The sequence below is a fragment of the Aulonocara stuartgranti genome (assembly GCF_965226115.1).
Source record: "Aulonocara stuartgranti genome assembly, chromosome: 7".
NCBI classification, from domain to species: domain Eukaryota; kingdom Metazoa; phylum Chordata; class Actinopteri; order Cichliformes; family Cichlidae; genus Aulonocara; species Aulonocara stuartgranti.
The window spans coordinates 6,016,113-6,036,617 of record NC_138945.1 but is presented as its reverse complement, the minus strand read 5'-3'; the positions used below and the strand labels follow the sequence as shown (position 1 = coordinate 6,036,617).

The following is a 20,505-nucleotide window of genomic DNA, read 5'->3' as shown; positions in this document are numbered from 1 at the left end:
ACCACTGAGCTGTAGCTCAGGAGGTAGCGCAGGGCACCTACTGATCGGAAGGTCGGTGGTTCGATCCCTGGCTCCTCCAGTCTGCATTTCAAGTATCCTTGGGCAAGATACTAACCCCAACTTGTTCTCCATCGGAGTATGAATGTGTATGAATGTCGTTAGAAAGCACTAAGTGTAGATTAAGTGCTTGTGAGAATGGGTGTGATTGGGTGAATGAGGCATGTTGTATAGAGCGCTTTGAGTACTCCGTGAGAGTAGAAAAGCGCTATATAAGAATCAGTCCATTTACTATTACCATAAATACTTGAAATGTAATGACAATAAAACTAATTGGAAAATACGAATCTATAACAGCTCTGCTGAAACCTCCCGTTGCTATTCTGTATGCAAAGAAGAATTCTGCATGTATCATGTGAATGCATTCAAGCTAAATTAATTAATGACAACAATAACAGCAAGTTCAGAGATGAGACTAATGAGAAAAGACAAAACCCACGAGCACAGTTTAGAACTGACCATTTATTTAAACTGAATAGCATATGCGTACAAAGTCTCTACAAAGCTAGAAAATATCTAACATACCTTTAGCCATGAGGGGGGAGAAAGTTACAAAGCAAAGATCAGACCCTGTGCAGTACCAATAGACACACATCACTAGCTTTTGGATTTCTCCTAAATGTACTCTCTTCACAAAATAGGATAAACATTAGAATATCAAAGATATACACAACATCTGTAATAAACGTTATTGTCACTTTTATACAAAGCACCTTATCAAAAACCCCTCGGTGCACGACACACGCGTGCTGCACCGGAGCGAAAAAGATTCAAGGCCATTTTGGAATTGATTACAGACAGGATTTCTGCGCCTCACGTGATCCGTAATAGAAGATAATATCCAACTTGCACATACAAGACGACATTAACAACACAGACGACGATGACTGAAAAACTCAGTGCTTCACTGGACTTTGTGACCTTTTGAACGACCTTTTAGACTTCACTGCTTTAGTGTTATTTCATTGTCACCACATATTCTCCAGCTGATTACAGCAAATGGACAGTTAACAGTTAAGCTGTGCAGCTGAGTCCTTGTAATGTTTAACGGACAGTTAGAGCATTTTAATGAGTCACAGTTTAAAGAAGCCTTTTCCTGACAGCCAAGATGGTAAGGGGCGTCCATTTTTGATTTTGTTTTTTTATGTTCATTAAGCGAGCTTTAATAAATCACTTTCCTCTTTACTTTGTGTCACATGACTGTCTTTGGTAAGCAGGTGCTAGATACTGTTTGGACAGAGGGTCATAGCTGCAGCTTTTGTTGGGCTATCACTTGCACGTTACGTGTCCATCCTCCTGCAGAAGGCCTAGTGTTCGGTCTACAAACAACAAATACTGGAGTGTGAGCCACAAGTCTGGGAAAGTCAAGAGCAGGGGAATTTCCTAGCGGGATGATTCACGAGTGTGAGGGGGGAAAGCGTGGTTTGTAATCCCGACAGACACCCACAGGGGTCTTTAGTTTAACAGAGTCAAAACCTAGTGGTTTTGGATAAACACTAATCCATTTCAGCACAAAGGCAGGAGACGTGAATCACGTGTGAGTCATAACTTGTTGAGGCTAAATTTTGAACAGCTGGCCATTTCTGAGCAAAGATGTGTCATTTGAGGTTTGAAGTTCCTACAAGTTACTGGATCTTCTGAACACCGCAAAGCATTTTCGGCCAACATCATTGTATCAAGGTTTTCTTATTAAAACATAAAAATCTCTGGGCCTCATTTATTCACATTGCTTCATTTTTCCGACCTTCTAGTGTTTAAACAGATTCCCACATGTAAACAAAAAAAAAAAAAAGAAATCTTTAAGAGCTGCAATGAGTTACAAATCATGGATTTTAATTCCAAGAGAAAGAAGCTTATCCAGATAAATCGGTAAACCTAGTCAGTGTAGCTTATTATAGCTGCCTTTTCAGTCTAACTTGAAAGAATCAGTTTGGCACTCTAACAAATACATTTCTTGTTCGGTTTGTTGTGTGAAAGCTGCTAATGCCATGAGTTTATCACACCATGAAAACATGTGGAAACAGCAAAGCTAAAAGTGAAACTGCCTACTTCTCAAAAGTATGCTTGGACTGCTGGAACAAGTCTGAGAGCAGGCAGTCTGACTCAGTTTTAATTCATTAATCTATTACTTTTTAAAACTAGCCTTCCAAACACCGGTGGTTGGGAATACGGGCCAAACTTGCAGAAAATCTGCAAAAGCTAATTATGAGTACGCTAAGCTAAGCTAACCAGCTATAGGTATGCGAATATATAACAAGACAAGATGATTTGAGAGCTGGTTGACTTTTAGCATTTCTTCTTATTTTTTAAACTGCCTAACTTGACTATATGCTTTTTTTTTTAAAACATACCAAACAAACACAATATAATATGTGAATTTGCTAGCTTTAGAAGGGATTATGAGCACTGTTTCCACTTGCTTTCATTGCTATGCTAAGCTAAGCTAACCTGCTAGCTGTAGCTGTATCAGACAGAGATATTAAAGTTGTAAAAAGTTAATTGATGGCATCCACTACTTTTAACAGCGTCTATATAAAACAGATAATCAAAATGATTCTACAGCAGGTTTGTAAGAGCAGGTCGTCCAAACAGTGACAAGTCCAAACAATTGCATTTTATGAACGAGGCGCCAGGTAATATCTAGTGCACAAGCTCTGTCTACATGAATCCGTCATACATGTAATAAACAAATGCAAATACATGGAATAAATACTGCCAATAGATACCACATGAACAAGAATTTATCCCAAAGACATCAGAAAAAATTGAAAAATTAATCAGGACTGTCCACAAATTAAATTAAAGAACCACTTTTACATGGAATTTGGATAAACTGATCCCAGGACACAGAAAACAGGGGCATGTGGGACCAAAATGTTCCTGTACAATAAAATGTTTTTGTTTTTTTGTCCCATGCACCACCTACAACATCAAATTATCAGGACTTTTGGGAAACACAATAGAAATGTCTAATGCTGTTTCCAGCCAAAGGCACTTCATGCTGCTGGGCATGACACAGACAAACCACCAGACGACACCTGCTACAGTACACTCCATCGAGAGTTTTTGGTTTTTTAAAATTCATAAATTACTTTTTAAATATTATATAACCAGAAAAACCTGTGTTGTAGTGGTTGAGGGGAACTGTGTCATCTAGAGTTAAAATAACCCTGACACTGAGGTGAGAATGCTTCTGGTCAGGGCTGTCCCATCTAAATATGGATGTAATATTCAGGCTTGCTTGTATGGGCATGGTCATCACACTTACCTAAGATAACATTAAAGGGGACATATTATACTTTTCCTTGTTTTCCATCATATATAAAGTTAAAATGGTGGACACTTGGAATAAACTAGGCCAACATTTTAAATAATATGTCCGGGTATGTATAAGTAATCCCTGTGAACCAAAAGCTCAGGTTTCTGCTTCAGATAGCAAAAAAACAAAACAAAACAAAAAAAACCCTCTGTGTACAAAAGCCCCGCCCACCTGCTGAGCCTTCTGTTTGCAGGAAGTGGCCAATTAGAAGAAGTTGGGTTTAATAATGGGAGGCTGACTCAGACATTGAATGAACTGAAGGGCTACATCAAGGACCAAAATAAGATAAAGGAGGATTATTTTGAACTGTGACGCATGCAAAGCTACTCTAGGAGACTAAAAGAATGAAAATTTGGAAATGAACACAATAGGTCCCCTTTAAGTTGCAAAAGTAATTTACACAATAAAAACAGCAGTAAAACTTTTTTCCCTACGTGTACACCATGAATGGCAATGTATAAGGTTTAAAATTCACAGTGCTTTTCAGTAGACCAGAGTATGCTTCAGATTATAATCCTTAAGATCTGCAAACTCATATTAATAGTTGATCATAGTTTGTAATCACATTTCTATCTGTTAATCACCCCTCTGGTTGACAGCTGTCACGGTTTGGGATGAAGCCTGCAATTCCACGTTGAATCCATTTATGGAATCCAGTTTTAGCATTTCTAATGACGTCTCAGTGACGTCAGTTTCACCGTTTGCCGTTCTCCCACAGAGCTGGCATTTCCTACAGCTGCTGCTTCACAATAAAAGCCCACAAAACAGGATTCTGAAATCTTGAGGATTATAATTTCGTTAGTCTTTTAAGCAAAATAAAGAGTCACCTGTTGCACAAAAAAAGCTACCTGAATTGTTCAATTTCACTTATAGTTTCTTATTATTAACATAAGGTTTAGATAGTGATTGTGGAATTAAAATAGAATCTCTATGCTATTATCAATAAACAACTCCCCAAAGTTTAGAAGATTTTTTTCTTTTCTTTTTTTTGTAAAGAAAACATACAAAAAGGTAAAAATTTGATTTCTTTTTCTTTGGGACAAACCTCTTGTATAAGAATTCAGCTCACACAATTTGCAGTGTCCATCTGTACAAATCCACCTCTATATTCTACTATATGATAATGCAGTAGTGTTATTTCCTCCAGCTTTCTCTGCTTATTGATGATACACAGGGTCTGACCTTCAGCGCCTGTCAGTTTCCTGACAGATAACACACGGGGGGGAAATTATGAGATCTCACTCTCTCTGTTTTTTGTTGTTTTTTTGTTTTGTTTTTCTCCCCCTCTCTTTCTTTCTTCTCCCTGGGTCGACTTTCACCAAAACTCATGACAGAAACACCACTTTCATTTCCATCATCAAGATAGGAAAGAGAAAAAAAAGACAGAAAAGAGAAAAAACTGGGAGAAAGAGAAGAAGGAACCAATTAGTGGAGACGTGACATCCCCTGGTGATATCAGAGTCAGGATGTTCTTGGGGAAATGCACCAGGTCGATTCTGATGTGTTTTTATGGCTGCACTGCCACTGTGCTTTTTTTATTATCATTATAGCTAATGAGCTACCGATCACCAGGTTTGGAGTTAGTGTGGATATGCTCCTGTTGAGGAGGTTTCTGCGGTGTCACATCTGGTGTTAATTAAAAAAAATATTTTTACCCCCGTTATTTTCAGTGAAAATGCAGCCTTTTTCTTTTTTTCACGAATTTGTTTGGCTGAAACTAATTTTTAGAGACATTTTTAGCTCTGATGTCACAAAAAAGGAAAAAAAAAAAACACCAAGCAAAGGCCATACATGTGTTTCAACGTGAGTGTGTATATGTGTGTGTGTTATTCCTTGATGAGTCGATAGATGTGGTGCTGTGCTCCGTGCTCGTTGTTGGACACCTCGAACACACACGCCATACACAGCAACGTTTCCTGAGTGTCTCTGTTGCTCACCACCTGGAAACACACACACGGGAATGAAGAACACACAAGAGGTCAAGGTTAAGCACACTCGTATACATATATCATTCGAGATCAAGAACTGCACAAGTATACTTCTAAACTCTTATCCTCCTTAAGCCAACAACTAATATTTCAACATGTATTCACAGCTGTAGGATATAGAAGACAATATGCTTATACAAAGCACATGAAACAATTACAGCACCTGAACAAAAGCACTTTAAAAGGTCTACCAATGCAGAAAGGTGCCACTGAGAAATTCACATGCACAGTTTTAGTAGCACACTGAAGGTGCTGGTTTATGGAGAAAACCAGAGTTTGGTTAATCCCATTTGTTTTGGGGTTGTGTGATTTTTGCAAAAAAAGTGGATAAAGTAGCAGCGAGAGCTCTGCACAGACGCTGAAGAAGATTCTCATTATCTATTCCCAGTGAATGTAGTGTCACAGAGACCTGGCACCGGCTGGTGTTAAAGGGGACCTACGCTGCTCATTCCCAGTTTCATGTTTTTATTCTTGGACTCCACTAAGGTGGCTTTGCATTAGTTTAAAATCACTCTTGTTTATTTTGTACTGGATCTTGGTGCTGCCCCCAAGTTCATTCCATAGACTGTATATAAAAGTAGGTCAACACAGATGCTGACTAGTGAAATCCTGTTGTGAAGTCTTGAGCTAAGCTTTTTCACTGCTGTCATCTTCCCATTTTAAAGCCAGACATGATGAGGGAGGGGTTGGTCTGCCTGGGAAACTGAGACACACTGAAGCTCATGTTGTAAGAACTGCTCCATCACCTTCCCTGCCTTATCTTCCCGTGTGTTTGATGGGAAGTAGGATCTTAATATACTCCTCTTTGCAACCAGCTTGATGAATCAACCACTTTGATGTTCCATTCCTTTTCCAGACCTAGAATCTGTGTGTGGCGGGGCGTGGTCTGTGGTGCCGTTGCAGGGGAGATGGATGCACGTGCACGACATCGGCAGTCACGCGTCGTCGGCTGGAAGATCTGCACTGGGTCCTGGGTTATTGTTGTTGGTGATGCGTGCGGCTGGCAGCGGGAGAGCTGAGGCCATTCGTGTGTGTTTAACAGCAACCGAGTTAATAAAGAGATGCTGAAAAGCACAAGCCTGTGGTCGGGTCCGTCATTAATGCCATACTGTACATCTTTGATATACAGTCTTTACCTTATCCACTCTCTAAAGCAAGCGGTTTTAGCTCTTCTCCCTTTAAAATCTCCCTCTCTGTAATCCAGCTTTCTACTGATTGGCTGTCAGTGTGAGATGATCATATTAAGGATATTAATAATTAGCTTCTATGACTCTGACATCACAGAGGTCTAAGAGTTTAAAAACTCAGTTTTTAGACAGGATGAAACCGGAGCTTTTATCTCATGGGGATTACCTGTACATATGTTGACCTCATTATTTGAAGCTTCATGTTTAATATAAGCAATCGCCATGATAACAGTAACGATATAACAGAGAATGAGGAAAAGCGGAAGAGACGTCCCAGACTTGGATTAACTGCATTAGTGTAACATTTTCACCCATCGAGAGAAGGAAGGTGGTAAATATATATTTGCATAACATAAACAGTACAGCACACAGAGAGACGCACCAGCAAAATAGTGAAGTTCTCCAGCACGCTGTTCATCATGTATTTCTCCGGCAGGTGTTTGAGCTTGTGGATGAAGTTGATCATGTATTCGCACATCGGCGAACGACTGATTCTGTAGACAAAACGCCCGTTTTCAAACCTCGCGTACTCCGTCTGTGAGAGAGGGGGAAGCAAAGGAAGATGCTTTAGCCAAATAATATTACACAACGCACCAATGAAAGGCACCTCCATCAGTTTTACACATCAAAAGCAGCTTTCTAGCGAAAAGCTCAGCCTTTGAAAATGGTTGTGTAACATTATGTGCAGCTGTGGAAAACTGTCAGGCCTGACATAATCATTTTTGCTAGTGTCATAAGGGATTATTTGATGCCATCGAGGGCTTAAGGTGAAGAAAATGAAGGATGTGGTGGTTTTAAAGCCCACATAGGGAGTTACAGGACATTTTGCAAGTATCAATATTTTTTCAGTCTGAATGCAGAAATCACCTGCTGTGTGAATAAACCCCACATGTTTCTATTTAGCAGTTATCCTCAGTCCTCACCTCAACCTTCTCAACCACCTGCTTGCCAAAGGAGCAGACCTTGGTGGAGCAGGTGATTGTCATGTTCTCCGAGCTCTCGTACTGGCTGGTCACACCGTAGAAGGCTGCGGGGTCGTCCTGCACGTTATAATTCAGGTCCGCCTGGAAACCACAGAGCAAAGACGACAACGCAAACATCAGGTCACAGAAAACAAGCACGTTTAGTCCTGTTGCTTTTCTGAAGCTAAAGTTTTCCGACAGTGCCCTCTGCTGGTACTGCACCATAAAAGGTCTCCAGAGGACGAGCAGATCCATGATTATGATGCTGAAACTGACATGAAAATGCAATGTGCAACCTTATTTTTCAGTACATGAAGTAAAAGAATCATCTCCGAGACTCTTCCTCCATCCATCAGTGCAGAGTGCTGTTTTAATTGGGCACTAAAATGTTCTGAAACCTTGCATATGCATGTTTATCTCCTTAATCACCTCATAAAACAGTTAAAATGCAATTTGTTGTGTAATCTTTAGAAGAAGAAAAAATGTATTGTTGTAAAATGTGGGGATTGACCTTTATAACATCCACATTTGTTTGTTTGTTTTTTTTATTTGAACCAAACCTTTATGCAGGTGTTTTATGAGACAGGAAAGAGGCAGGTACAGGGGGGAAACAGAAGAAAGAAACATTTTCTTATACAACTTTGTGCGACTGAAGTTGAAGCAGAAAAATGTTTAATCAGAGCAGAGAGAACACGCTGCACCTGGACTGCAGGCAGGGAGGAGCGAGGAAGGGTTTGTACTGTTTGTAATGAGTCCTCTGAGGAGCACCGTGCGTCTCGGGGCTCAGAGAACACACAAACACAAACACCATATGCTTACTCGCTTACATTTACATCCATTCACGTGCACACAAACATCAAACCGTGCTCTATTAAAGCTGCAGATTATCAGAAACACACTCCATTGTGGTAGATCTGAGAGCTTTTTAATTAAATTCAAGGGAAGGCTCTCTACATGACACACACACTCTCTCTTTATTTGTTCGCATGCTGCAAGCACACCTCACCACTTCACAAGCCTGCAGGCTCCTGTCCTCTCCTGGATTATTTCTACTGTCCAACAACCTCCTCACCTCACAGTGTTTTTGTCGGTTGACCAGCCCCACCCCAGAACAGGAGTTCTCCAGTCATGGAGCTTAGCAGCTGCAACTAACAGGAAGCCTTGGATTTCTGCTCATGTTGAAGCAGTGCAAGTGTAACACATGCAAAGAGGATGGTGTCGTTTTAGAATTACATTTATGACAATGACGGAAAGAGGAAAAGGTGTCGAGAATAGATCGTCTGCTGTAACATGAGCTCATCTAGCTAGCAAATCAGTGTGACTCCTACTAAGCTAACTTGCTTACGAATTAGGGCTGTGACAACATCTGATATCCAACTCGAAATGCTTGTGGTTAAAAAGAATTACACAATATCCACTTTATTTTACTTCTCCAGGCAAGGATTTTAGCTACTCTGATTAGCGACTAACAATACAATGTAGCCACACGGTCACAGAACATCAACTCAAAGGCCACCACAATGCTACAGCATAATAACTATGACATAGCATCATCAGACTGAAGTACTGTCTGAAAACATGAAGATAAAAGCCAGTATGTTTTTCCACCGTGAGCACTGAAAGCATCCAACAGCTCAGTTTGTCAATCACCAAATCCAATTACTTTAATTGACCCATTCATCTGAGATGATTCTAAGAAAAACTACTTACTACACCTTTACACACATTTAATTCATATTGCAAATGACAATGACGTTTTTATCTATAGATCACATTTCATTACATGTAAACTCAATCCACCTGACGAAGAAGATAGAGACATAAAAACCTGTGTATGTTTGCAATGCCTTAAGGCAGTCAAAGCTGCACAACAAAACAACGCCAACGCCTATTAAGCGAAGATCTGTGTAAATAAAAAGGTTTGGGGTCTGTTGTTGAATGTATGCACACATGTAACTGAGAAGAGAGTAGCTTGTTCCAAAAAACAGCAACACAATAGCTGAAAGCGTCCGCCTATGGCGTTATTTTTGTGCCACTATTCTGAGCGCACGTAAAAAAAGTTTGCAGGTGTAAGTGTTGCATTTTGAGGAGAAATTTATTTTGAGCGAAGAAAAGCTGAATTTGAGTGAACAAAATTCATTCCTGCAACGCCTGTTACCCACCAGCTGACCGGGTGGTCACTCAGGTTAAACATAATATATGAGGCTGAACTGACAAAAAATCACCGACTACACCACCAGGTATTATAGGAAAAACAATAAAGCCTTTGAACTAAAACAAACGCTGTTGTGACAGTGACGTACACTGTCTTGTTGGTATATATGTATGATTTATTTCACCTTCATGTTTCCAAACCGATATGATGAGCAGCAGCTTTTACAGCTGTGGCTCCAGCAAACATCAGCTGATACTAGAAATTAATTTTAAATAAATTCTAACAACAGCTGATCAAGCTTGAACGTGCTGCTGTTGTTGTTTAGCGCAACATCTGCTGGTTTCCTGTTTCTGGCGCAAAGTGGGAGATAAACAAACAAGAGAGACGATCAGCTGATCATTGATCAGTTTCATGATTGAAGTAGCAACAGGAGAGAGAGGGGAGAAGATGAGAGAAGAAGAGGCAGCTCACAGCGTAAAGACAGAATAACTCCAGCTTTGTGTCTTTTTCATTGTAGCTGAAGTCCGGGACTAATCGCGTTCCTTTTCCCCTCAATACGGATGTATTGTAATTGGTCCAGCCCAGAGTTGATCATGACGAATTGGCTAATCCACCACCTTTCATTGTTTATACAGTTACAAAAACAAACAAACATAAAAATGAAAAATCATCATCGGCTCACCGGGGCCGGTTCCAGTCCAGCTATGCGGTCAGCTGGTGGGTAACAGGCATCTCCGAAAACGTTAGAGCACTTATGCAAAAATGTGATGTCTTGATGAATCGAGCAGATATTAGAAGTTTACACAGCTACATTCTCGCATGAAAATATCTTAAAAGTTTATTTTCAGACCCAGAAAGAGCAATATTTCAAACTCCGCCACTCTGTGTTCCTCCGCCACTGCCTCGATTGAGTTTTGGACGAAATGGATTCTGGGATATTGCATTTTGTCATTTCGAGCTGATTGGAGACCACAACAGCCAATCAGATTTTTTTGCATCCAAGTCTGTGATTGGCTGGTTTTGTGGCACAAATATAACGGTGTAGAGAAAGAGTTGAGCGCGCATGGGCAGAAATGTTTAGAGTGCGAGCAACACATTGCGAGCGAGTGCAAATGCAAAAACTGACCGAACTGAGGGGCCGCTATTGTGCGTTTGTATGGATAATAGCAAACACTGAAATACATTTTTTGCACGCAGCAATGAATTTTGTTCACTCAAATTCAGCTTTTCTTCACTCAAAATAAATTTCTCCTCAAAATACAACACTTGCACCTGCAAACTTTTTTTTACGTGCACTCAGAATAGTGGCACAAAAATAACGCCACAGGCGCCCACTTAGATCCAATTATTGTCATCTTACTGGGTTTTTTGTTACTGACTTTTTTTCGTAGAGGCTATAAATTATTAGTTTGAGAGTCGGATTTTTGGAAGTCCTATGGTACAGAGGAGTTCTGAGAAAGGACAGTAAAGTCAGCACACACACACACACACACACAGGTGAAAACAGCTACCTGTGAGTCTGGAGGTGAGCAGGTGTTCAAACAAAGCATCTGCGCTTTCATCAACCCACCACCTCCATATTCCAGGTGGACAGATGGAACTCACACAAGCACACACACACACACACACACACACACACACACACACACACACACACACACACAGTGCTGCGTAGAAAAATAAGGGAACTTTCCCTGGGTGGAGGCAGAGGTGCATGGAATGCGGTTCTTGCTGACCCTACTCGGTGACGTCCAAAGCATTTTCAGGAGGAAAAAACATTAACCTTAGTCCAGAAATATTTTTAAGATATTTGACAGGTACTGGAAAAAAAAACTCAAGTAAACAGGAAACTGATTAAAAGTTTGTCTGCTTACCCAGAATTTGATCAGGTAGAAGGCGTTTTGTGGGCCCTTATCAAACAGCTCCTTCAGACCTCCCTTCTTCTCGGGGAACTTGTCGTAGATTTGCCGGATGTCCACACACTCCAGCAGCGGATCGCTGTAGCTCAGGCTGCTCTGGCTGATGTGCACAAAAAGGTGCTTGTTGTACTGAGAAGAGAGAAACATTTGAATCAGACGGACGCCAGAAATGTGGAGATAAACACACTGGGTACGCCTAAAGTTACTTCAAGGATCCTGCTATAACTTTTCACTGTAATTTTGAACCTAACAGAGAAACAGAAAAATATAAAGTTAGATCAGCAATCTGGTGGATTGTTAAAAGAAAGACTGCACGTCATCACAGCACAACCAAAAGCCAACAAGACCACAGAAGTCATTGAAAGTGCAACGAGTTATCTCCATGGTTTAGAAAAACAACTTATCGACATGAAACACAGTCAAGAACACTCTAAGCATGAATTGAGACGCTCCCGTTCATCGAGGTTGTCAAGTTCTGCAACCAAGAGACAAGCTACTCTCTCCCCCCGAGGACCCAAAAAACCCTCAGAAATGTTTCTATCACTAGCTGTGATCTCAACCCAGCAGATCATGTTGTTCATTACTGAACTAATGGCAGAGAAAACACCCAAACAAGCCGCCACTGAAGGAAGCTGCAGTAAAGGTCTAGCAGAGCATCTCAAGGGAGGAAACACTCGATGGTGTCCATGGGTTCTCCACTTCAGGCAGACTGCAAATGGCTTTCATCCAAGCAGTGAAAAAATCCTCATAATACCTTTGAGCCTCTGAAAACAGGATTGTGTATAAATGGCTGTAATTCCTCAACAGTTAATGCAAATTTAGTGTTAATTCCCCTGAATTAAAGCTGAAAGCACTTCAGTCAGATCTTCGTTGTTTGATTTAAAGTCAAACGCTGCAGTCGCTGCACAGGCAAAGCTGCAAAAACTGTCTTTGTCCAAAAGATTAGGAACCTAAATGTGTGGTTATCATTTAATCGTTAAATTTAAGTCAGGTTTTATCAATTATAACAAACTGAATGCAAGCATAGCTGCTAGAAGTTATGGCTAAAACTACAAAATTAAACTGAGGGATAAACTGCTAATAATTCAACTGTAATCTCAGTATCCATGTAAGCTGCTGATTAATACGCTTATGTTGAAAGCAAACTTCAAATTTCTATTTCTGAGCTCAAATAGAGGCTTTACTGACTTACTCCCACTGACCAGTTTCAGAACAGGACCACGGCAACTTTACTGGGCTGTTCTCTGACCTGCTTTTCTTAGACAGGGTGTGAGTTTGTTTGGCTTTGCAGCACAATAAATCATACAGTTTAATGCAATATTGGCCAGCTATACAGATCACAGAGGGCAAAAAACTTAATAGAAAGATCTGCTAGTCTGGTTGGTTAAAAAAAATACATAATTTTCTGCATTTTTACCCAACTTTGTCTTTGCCTACTGATAAATCTGCATGTTAAATGTGACTTCAGTGGGATGGATCTACATTTAAGGACTCCATTTATTCCCACTAATGTAAATGATGCCGTTTGACAACAGAATCTATTTCACTGTACAACAAAGTCACTGTACAACAGTTTTTTTCCCACTAAGCAAACAAAAAGCAACAAGATGAATGCCAGCTGTCTATGAGCCCAAGGTAGAAAAATGGCAGTGAGTACGCAGCGTGGCAGGATGACAGATAGACTGAGCAGACAGAGAGATAGAGCTTTACAAAGGTTATTCATACTAGGCGACACACAAAGGGCTTTAACGCTGTTCTCTGCTGTGGGGTTATCTGTCATCTCTGTTTATGGGACAATAGGGAGTGCTTATTGTAGTCTGGTGCTGGATATGTGTGCATGTGTGCGGAGTAACTCACTGCCTCCTGGTCCCTCTGTGTCTCCAGGAAAGATGAAAACTCCACCAGTCGTAGTTTGGTGGTGCCGATGGAGCGACCCTGCCATGCCGGCTCTCGGTGCGTTTGGGCTGCACTGGGAGGTTCATAGCCTTGAACACACACACACACACACACACCATTTAATTCCACTTCACCACTGCAACATGTTCAATCGTGCTTTTTAACGGGCTTAGCAGTAATGTAAACGTGTAAAACTTTAAGCCATTACTGGAGGCCTGAGGACAAAAGCCGGCTGAGGTAAAGGCGAGGCACTAAAAAGCGGTTAACAACAGTATATGTAAAGGGGTAACAATGCAGGGGCCACAGCGAGACCCCCGGTTGCTGCCTCAAAACTCACTCGCTCCATTTTCAAAAACCTCGCCACTCTCGTCACTTAGTTTCATGCTATTGTAACTAGCACACCCCATCATCCAATCTGAAGAGAGGAAGCTCAACAGTGCCGGGTGAGCCAAGTGACGCGGCGCCTTCTTAAATTCATGAAACGTAACTTTTGTTGACCTCATCTGTGGTCAGTCATGTGGCTGGCTCAGTTCTGGCTCAGTCTTTTTCTGATTTGTCATGAGTGGATAAAAGATTAGAGATGTTTTGGGGCATTTCCAGTGGCCGTGGTTACCTAATTTTCTGACAAACTGTCAAATTTTAACTTTTTCAAGTCAAGCACGCACTAAGGAACTCGTTAGTTTGGGTGCCCTGTTCCACATTTGAGAGGACAGGCCACGCAGCTGAGGTTGTTTTCCACTCTGAAACAGCAAAGCTAACAAGGTGTGTGCAATCAACAGGTCAGCCAATAAAACTAACTTTTGTCATTTCATTAGTTTTTCATTGTTTGACAGGATCGTAATATAAAAATTAGGTAATATATTTAATAAAAATATTAAAAATGAGACCACCTCCAACTTTCTCAGTTGGTACCATCATGTAGCGATGGTGAACAGAGGCCACGCTAAACCGAAACTTGCTGAAGAAACTGGCTGTGCGCTGCTTGTCTGTCATCTTAACCTCAGTGACGTTGTTCATTCCTCGCCACATATCTCTTGTGGTCGCGTGTGGCCTCCAGCTTCACCCTTACGTGGACTCTCACTCTCCTCTGGGAGTTCACTTCTTCCCTGTCACCTTAAAGTGTTTCTTCTTTATACTAAGCAGTTTTTGTGGATGGCTGCGGCTCAGGAGGTAGAGTGGTTTGTCTACTAATTGGAAAAGTGGTTCGATCCCTGGCTCCTCTGACACCTGTATGTCAAGTATCCTCGGGCGAGATACTGAACCCCGAGTTCTCCTGATGCATCATTTTTTTCAGTTAGGCAAAGAAAAAGCACTTTTGTGAATGTGTGTGTGAATGAGGCTTGGAGTAGAAAAACACCAAGAGCTTAAATTGAATAGAAAACAAGTACAGTCCATTTACCATTTCTTTTAGGTCACTAGGTATCCCAGGCTTGGTCTCAAAGTAGCATACAGGCCTGGCTCGTATCATCACAAAATTGGATCTATTCTTTGATGCAGCCAGTCGAACTAATAATGTCGTCTGATGTAGATTCCAGACTGTAGACTCAAAGCAGCTCCTCTGGATAAAGGTTGTAACAAGAGGAACCAACTTCGGTGTGAGCAGCACTACATTATGGACACGTCACTGGGTATAGTTGTCTTTCTTGCTAACATTATCGGCAGCAAAATCATATCCGAGGGATATTTCTATCTGGATAGCTTGCCAGCTGTTTAATGGCAGATGTATAAGTTGACTTTTTGCAGTAATAGTCAATGTGTGAGCACGAGCTGCACACTAATGTCCTCAACACTGGAGTTCACTCAGCGGCAATGGAGGTCATTATTGATAATGGTTTTCTGAGGTTACACAGAGTTTTTAAGTTGACAGGACCAAATGAACGCTGCTTGCTATCCTGCTACTCCTTGTATTAAAGGGTATATGGCTCCAAGATTAAAATTACTAGCATTTTCAGGCAGTAAACAGACAGGCTCAGCAGCTGCACGCAAGCTGCAAAAGCTATGCCAAGCAATCAAAGTGCAATTTTCCCAGGAATTGCACTTTCCACCTGATATTTTCAAAGCTGCTTCTAGAAAAAGCAACACAAACTTTTAGTACAGATGACGTAAGAAAAGTCAGATCGACACCTTTTCCCTCTCACGACCTCTTCACGATACAAAAGCGGGAGTGCTGGAGACCCAGGTGTTCAGACAGATTCAAAAACCATCCTGTAGTGAGGCAGCGGTCTAAATGGCAGGAGACAGGACTGCGAGTCCGCTTTAAAAAAAAGAAGATAATTGCGCTGTGGTCCGTCTCACCTGAGATCGTGGTGGTCCCTGCTGTCTGCACAGAGTAGGCTTGCTGAGAGAAAGGCTTGATGCTGAGAGAAACAGAGACAGAAGCAGAAAGGAAGCATTGTCACTGTACTTACATTATACAGCGAGGAAGTCTGCTGTGCGTCTTGTATGAACAGTAGTAGAAGCACAGAGATCAAGAGCAGCTCCGAGTTCAGTAAAAGCTATACCAGCCCTATTTCCAACCATTATCATCATCTCACGGGCACGTAAGAGCAGCAGGTGATGAAATGAAAAGGGGGTTTGAACTTGGTGCAGCTAGCCATGTGAACAGAAACTAGGCCAAGAAACCAGCTTAACCATGTTAGAAATCAAATGTACCGTTATTTTCTAAGGAATTGGAAGATTCCACGTGTCACTCCTGCAAACTAATCAGATTTATGACTTCTGAATTGCCACCTTGTTTAAACGTCCATTCATTTATTCTGATTGCATGCATCTGGATGTGTCTGCGAGACTCTTGTTATGATTCTGTGTGCTGCAAAAAATGCATCAATAACTTTAAGCCAAATCCAGACTGACAACACTGAGAAATCTTTGTGTGTTTGAGTTCTGGCTTGTCATATTTCAAAAAGCACTTAGTAGTAAATGGGATGAACCCTCTCTGACATTTCAAAAACATAGCGAGTACTCAGTAATAATGTCTACAGTCAGAGGAGTGAAAAACTCCTGATGTGAGGGTTTACAAGTTCACTTAAATGAAACAAAGTGCATGTTTCACTGTGTTTAGTACAGTTAGTGGTTAGTATGGCCACTGTCGGTGAAAATGGAAATTACAGAGCAGTTTAAGATTTAAAAACTTACAAATTTAGAAGACATCTCATAGATTTTGGGGGGGAAAAATAGGTCTTTTTTTCTCTTGGTCAATGAACTGTATTGTGTTACTTTGCAAAGGTGTAACAACCTCTTCACACCAGTGCTGCTGCCGGTGCTTGACATGTGTTATGCCTCCAGTGGATGAACTAATCAAATTTTAGCCTTCTTGGCAATCGGATTAAGCCATAAAAAATTACCCGTGATTTTAGAATGACCTGTAACCACATTGAGCATACTATCAGAAGCATCCCGGCTTCACGGTGCTGTAAATTGGGCCTATTTAGAAGAAAACAATACGCTGATTTGGGAGAACTGACAGCTTATCAAGTTCCTTGACTTAAAAACGAAAATCTCCCAAGTGTTTGCTTGTGAATTCTTAACTTTATCGACAGATTTTACTTTCAAATCATCGCAATCTTTCCATAAAGTCGTGAATTGATCTCAAGTTATTTCTCAAATCCTATCCCACACCTGCAGACCAGTCGCTGTTATTTCATTTTACTACAAAAGGGCATAATATGCATGATAGTTTGCAGTTGTGCAAGCATGGACAAAAGAGAAAACATGTAAAGTTGGATGAGAACGTGTAAGGTGACTGCGACTCACTCTTCTGCGGTGGAGCTGGACTGTCCTCCAGGAATCATCCCCTGCCACAGCTGGAAAGACACACATGCACATTAATACACTGGACTGAGAATGCAAACCATGCATGCAATGCAATCTCTGCATGTTTTTTGTGCACTGCCACTTCAGATTGCTTTATTTCTATTCATCCCCTACTCCCTGTATTTATTCACAGAGAATAAATACAGCACATCTGTGTATGTATGCATGTATGTATGCACGTGTGTGCGCAAGTATTACCTGTGCATTAGCAGGGAAGCTGGCACGGACTATCCCAGGCAGCAGCTTGCTGTGTATGGCCGTGGCTGAGACGATCTGAGCAGAGGACATGGAGGAGATGCTCTGCAGAGCTTTCTCCTTGGCATTCTGGTCCTGCATGTAAACAAACACCACACACTCATTAACATCGTCATTCCTCTGAACATTGTCATTACCGTGCAGCTTGTGCAGATCAGCAGTGAGTCATAAAAAGCCGGAAAATTCATGAAATTGAGAAGAAGAATCTGAATTGTCTTGAATAATGGAATCTTAAATATTAAAGCTTGAGGGGAAAACACTGTCCCTGTGTGACTGGATGTGATCAGGCTGCCACTTTCCTGCTACTTTTTGATTGCACAAATTAACGTACAGCAATTTAAGTAAACTGCCCAACATGGAGCAGCTCATTTGCCAACAAAACACCGTGTAGCTCCAAGCGAACAATTACAGGAGCTTCTTTTACACCCTTATCAGGGTCAGACTACATTCTTTCGTATCTAAATCTCTTGCTTTGTAAAAAACTGTCCCTGTGACGTTTCAGAGCGATTCAGGGGACAGGGCTTTGTCTTTTTGTGCGTGTCATTTGGGTGTGGTGATGTTGCTTGTGGCCTCGAGGGAAAATCATGGCGACATGAGTGGTGAGCGGCGAGGACAAAGTGTACAGCAGAGCTGAATGTGCTTCAGACGGCGCGGTGAACATTGCTGATCAGAGCTGCTGCCTCGGGGCAAACGATAACATATAGCAGATTTATAAGCTTGATGGTGTGGGCTTATTTATAACGTGAACAAAAAGGCAGCATGAAACTCATGAAACAGCTGAAAGAAATGGAATTAGAGCCACTGCCATAGCTGGAGAATCACTAATTGGCTGCTTCACTCAAGTTAATTGGCACTGAGAGAAATCTCTCCTCCTAGGGGAGGTAATAACATTATAGGAGGCACTGAAATGGGAATCATGCTGGATTTTCATATTAAATACCAGGAGCCATATGGGTATGATAACCACCTTGACCTCATCATTGGTGATTCCTTCAAAATCACCAATGATCCTGTTCCTGTTGAATGAGGAAGTATTGTGAAATCCACACAAAGAGTCGCATACGTAGTTTGATTTTTAATAGATGATCAGAAAATGTATTAAATCTGCGAAGCAGCAAATGTTACTCGGACAGCAGACACACTATCTGATGATCTTGTATCTTGAATGGTCTCATGGTCTGGGATGTGATCTACACTGAGCTCACACTTTCCCCATTCTTCCCACTTTTCTACAATATTTCGGTTTTCTAAATGGTCAAGTGTTACACACAGAGGGTGGCAAAGAGGACAAACTCCACCGAAACTCAGAACAAAAGATCAAGCTCAGCCAGCAGTACCGGTAGCTCAGTCGATCTCAATCCCTGCCCACGTACGCTGACGCCTAAGCTGATAACCATCTTCACAACCAATTGGGAAATCTTGCATGTGTAATGATACCTGCATACAGTTGCTGCCTGCCCTACAAACTACTTTGCAACCCATTTCCTGCCATTTCTGTCCTAATCAATCTCACAGGTGGCTTCTAGGTGCTGTTAAAACCTTCAGGGGCTACAGGTCAATTCATTTTAATGGATTAGTGACGGGCTCTGTGACCTAATCATCTGATCAAGCCTTCATTTTACTCCAAAGACTGTCATACAACCTTTTGGCCATAAGAGCCATCCATATACACAGTTAATCACGTCACACGTTACAGTCACGTAAGAGATGCGTGCAGCTCTTCAAGAAAGCCACGTGGTGACGAAATTAGCACTCACACATACACGTTTGTCTGTTATAAAACGTGTACGGCCCAAGAACTCGCGAGCATCATCAGTGGCGTGATCTCATGTAAGATTGTCTACGGTTAAAGAGGTCTTTCCACCTCCTTTGTTGACAATTACCAACTTATTTGTGGGTTAAAAGGTATAATATTCAAGAACTGAAATGAATGTATAGACACATAAAGAAGTACTTGCTCTCAATCGTCACTTATACCCCACTAGAAGCTTTTTGTCATTAGATGTGTAACCAATTAGAAAATTGTTAAGGGGGGTAAAAAATAAATAAATAAATCAGAAAGCAACACTAGAGACATGCACAATTTTTCCTAAACATATAGTGTATCATCAACAAAAGGATCTATATGAATTTGAATAACCTTTATTATAAACTTCAATTAACCATCTGTTGTTTCTTTTATGAAAGCAAACAATTGTTCTCATTCCGACTGCTCTTCTCGGAAAACAAGCGCTCCCTTGTTGCTTTACATAAAGTTAATTACAACCAACTGTGAGGAAGAAAAGGAAAGAGGGGTGAAGAAGGACAAGATACTAAGGACACGAGATTAGCAGACTCAAAGAGAGAGAGAGTAAGAGGACAAGGACAAAATAATGTATGGATACAAGAGAATGACAGGAAGAGGAGGAAACATGAGAGAGTGAAAAACCTAAACAGACCTAATTATACACCTAGGAAACTGGTGTCAACGTGACAGGCGTCCTCCCAGCTATAGCGTCACATTAACAAGCAAAGAGCAAAGCAGCCAGCTACAGATTCCCACTGCTTCTTCAGGACAGCTTCAGAGACTCCAAATTTTAAAAAGTGATTTTTCTTTCATTCCATTTCTTAATGTTAACGTAGAAAAATCTGTTTGCAGTTGTGTGGATGATGCTGTTTTCACTCTGTTCATCCACTGTAGTCATCACAGCAAATCCTCACTAATCATCTGTGTTTATAGCAAACAAACTGGAAAAGAAGAAACAGCAACACTTCCTGAGCAGCAGAGGATTTTTCTGGAAACGTTTCTGTGCAGTCTCTTACCTTTAGCTTGGACTGAAATTCCCTGGATTTTCTTCGGGCCAATACTTGGATGTGACTGGATACCTGGGGGAGAGGAGACGAGAGGAGAGGACGAAGTGAAGGAGGGGTTGAAGGGTAGGAAGGAGAGGAGGAAGAACCAAACAGTGAGTTGC

General features: G+C 41.2%; 1 protein-coding gene across 2 annotated transcripts in view; it reads right to left on the bottom strand.

Annotated features, from left to right (window-relative positions):
• Positions 1–500: 500 nt before the first annotated feature.
• Positions 501–20,505, bottom strand: part of tead1a (TEA domain family member 1a) — a 49,586-nt gene continuing 29,581 nt past the window's right edge. For both annotated transcript variants that reach the window (XM_082538587.1, XM_082538586.1), the window contains 9 exons: positions 20,354–20,416; positions 17,495–17,626; positions 17,237–17,286; positions 15,779–15,840; positions 13,445–13,572; positions 11,543–11,716; positions 7,475–7,615; positions 6,934–7,086; positions 501–5,316 (listed from right to left, as the gene is read on the bottom strand). In XM_082538587.1, coding sequence (XP_082394713.1) covers positions 5,203–5,316; positions 6,934–7,086; positions 7,475–7,615; positions 11,543–11,716; positions 13,445–13,572; positions 15,779–15,840; positions 17,237–17,286; positions 17,495–17,626; positions 20,354–20,416 — 1,017 coding nt within the window. In that variant the 3' untranslated portion in view covers positions 501–5,202. The remainder of the gene's footprint in view (positions 5,317–6,933; positions 7,087–7,474; positions 7,616–11,542; positions 11,717–13,444; positions 13,573–15,778; positions 15,841–17,236; positions 17,287–17,494; positions 17,627–20,353; positions 20,417–20,505) is intronic.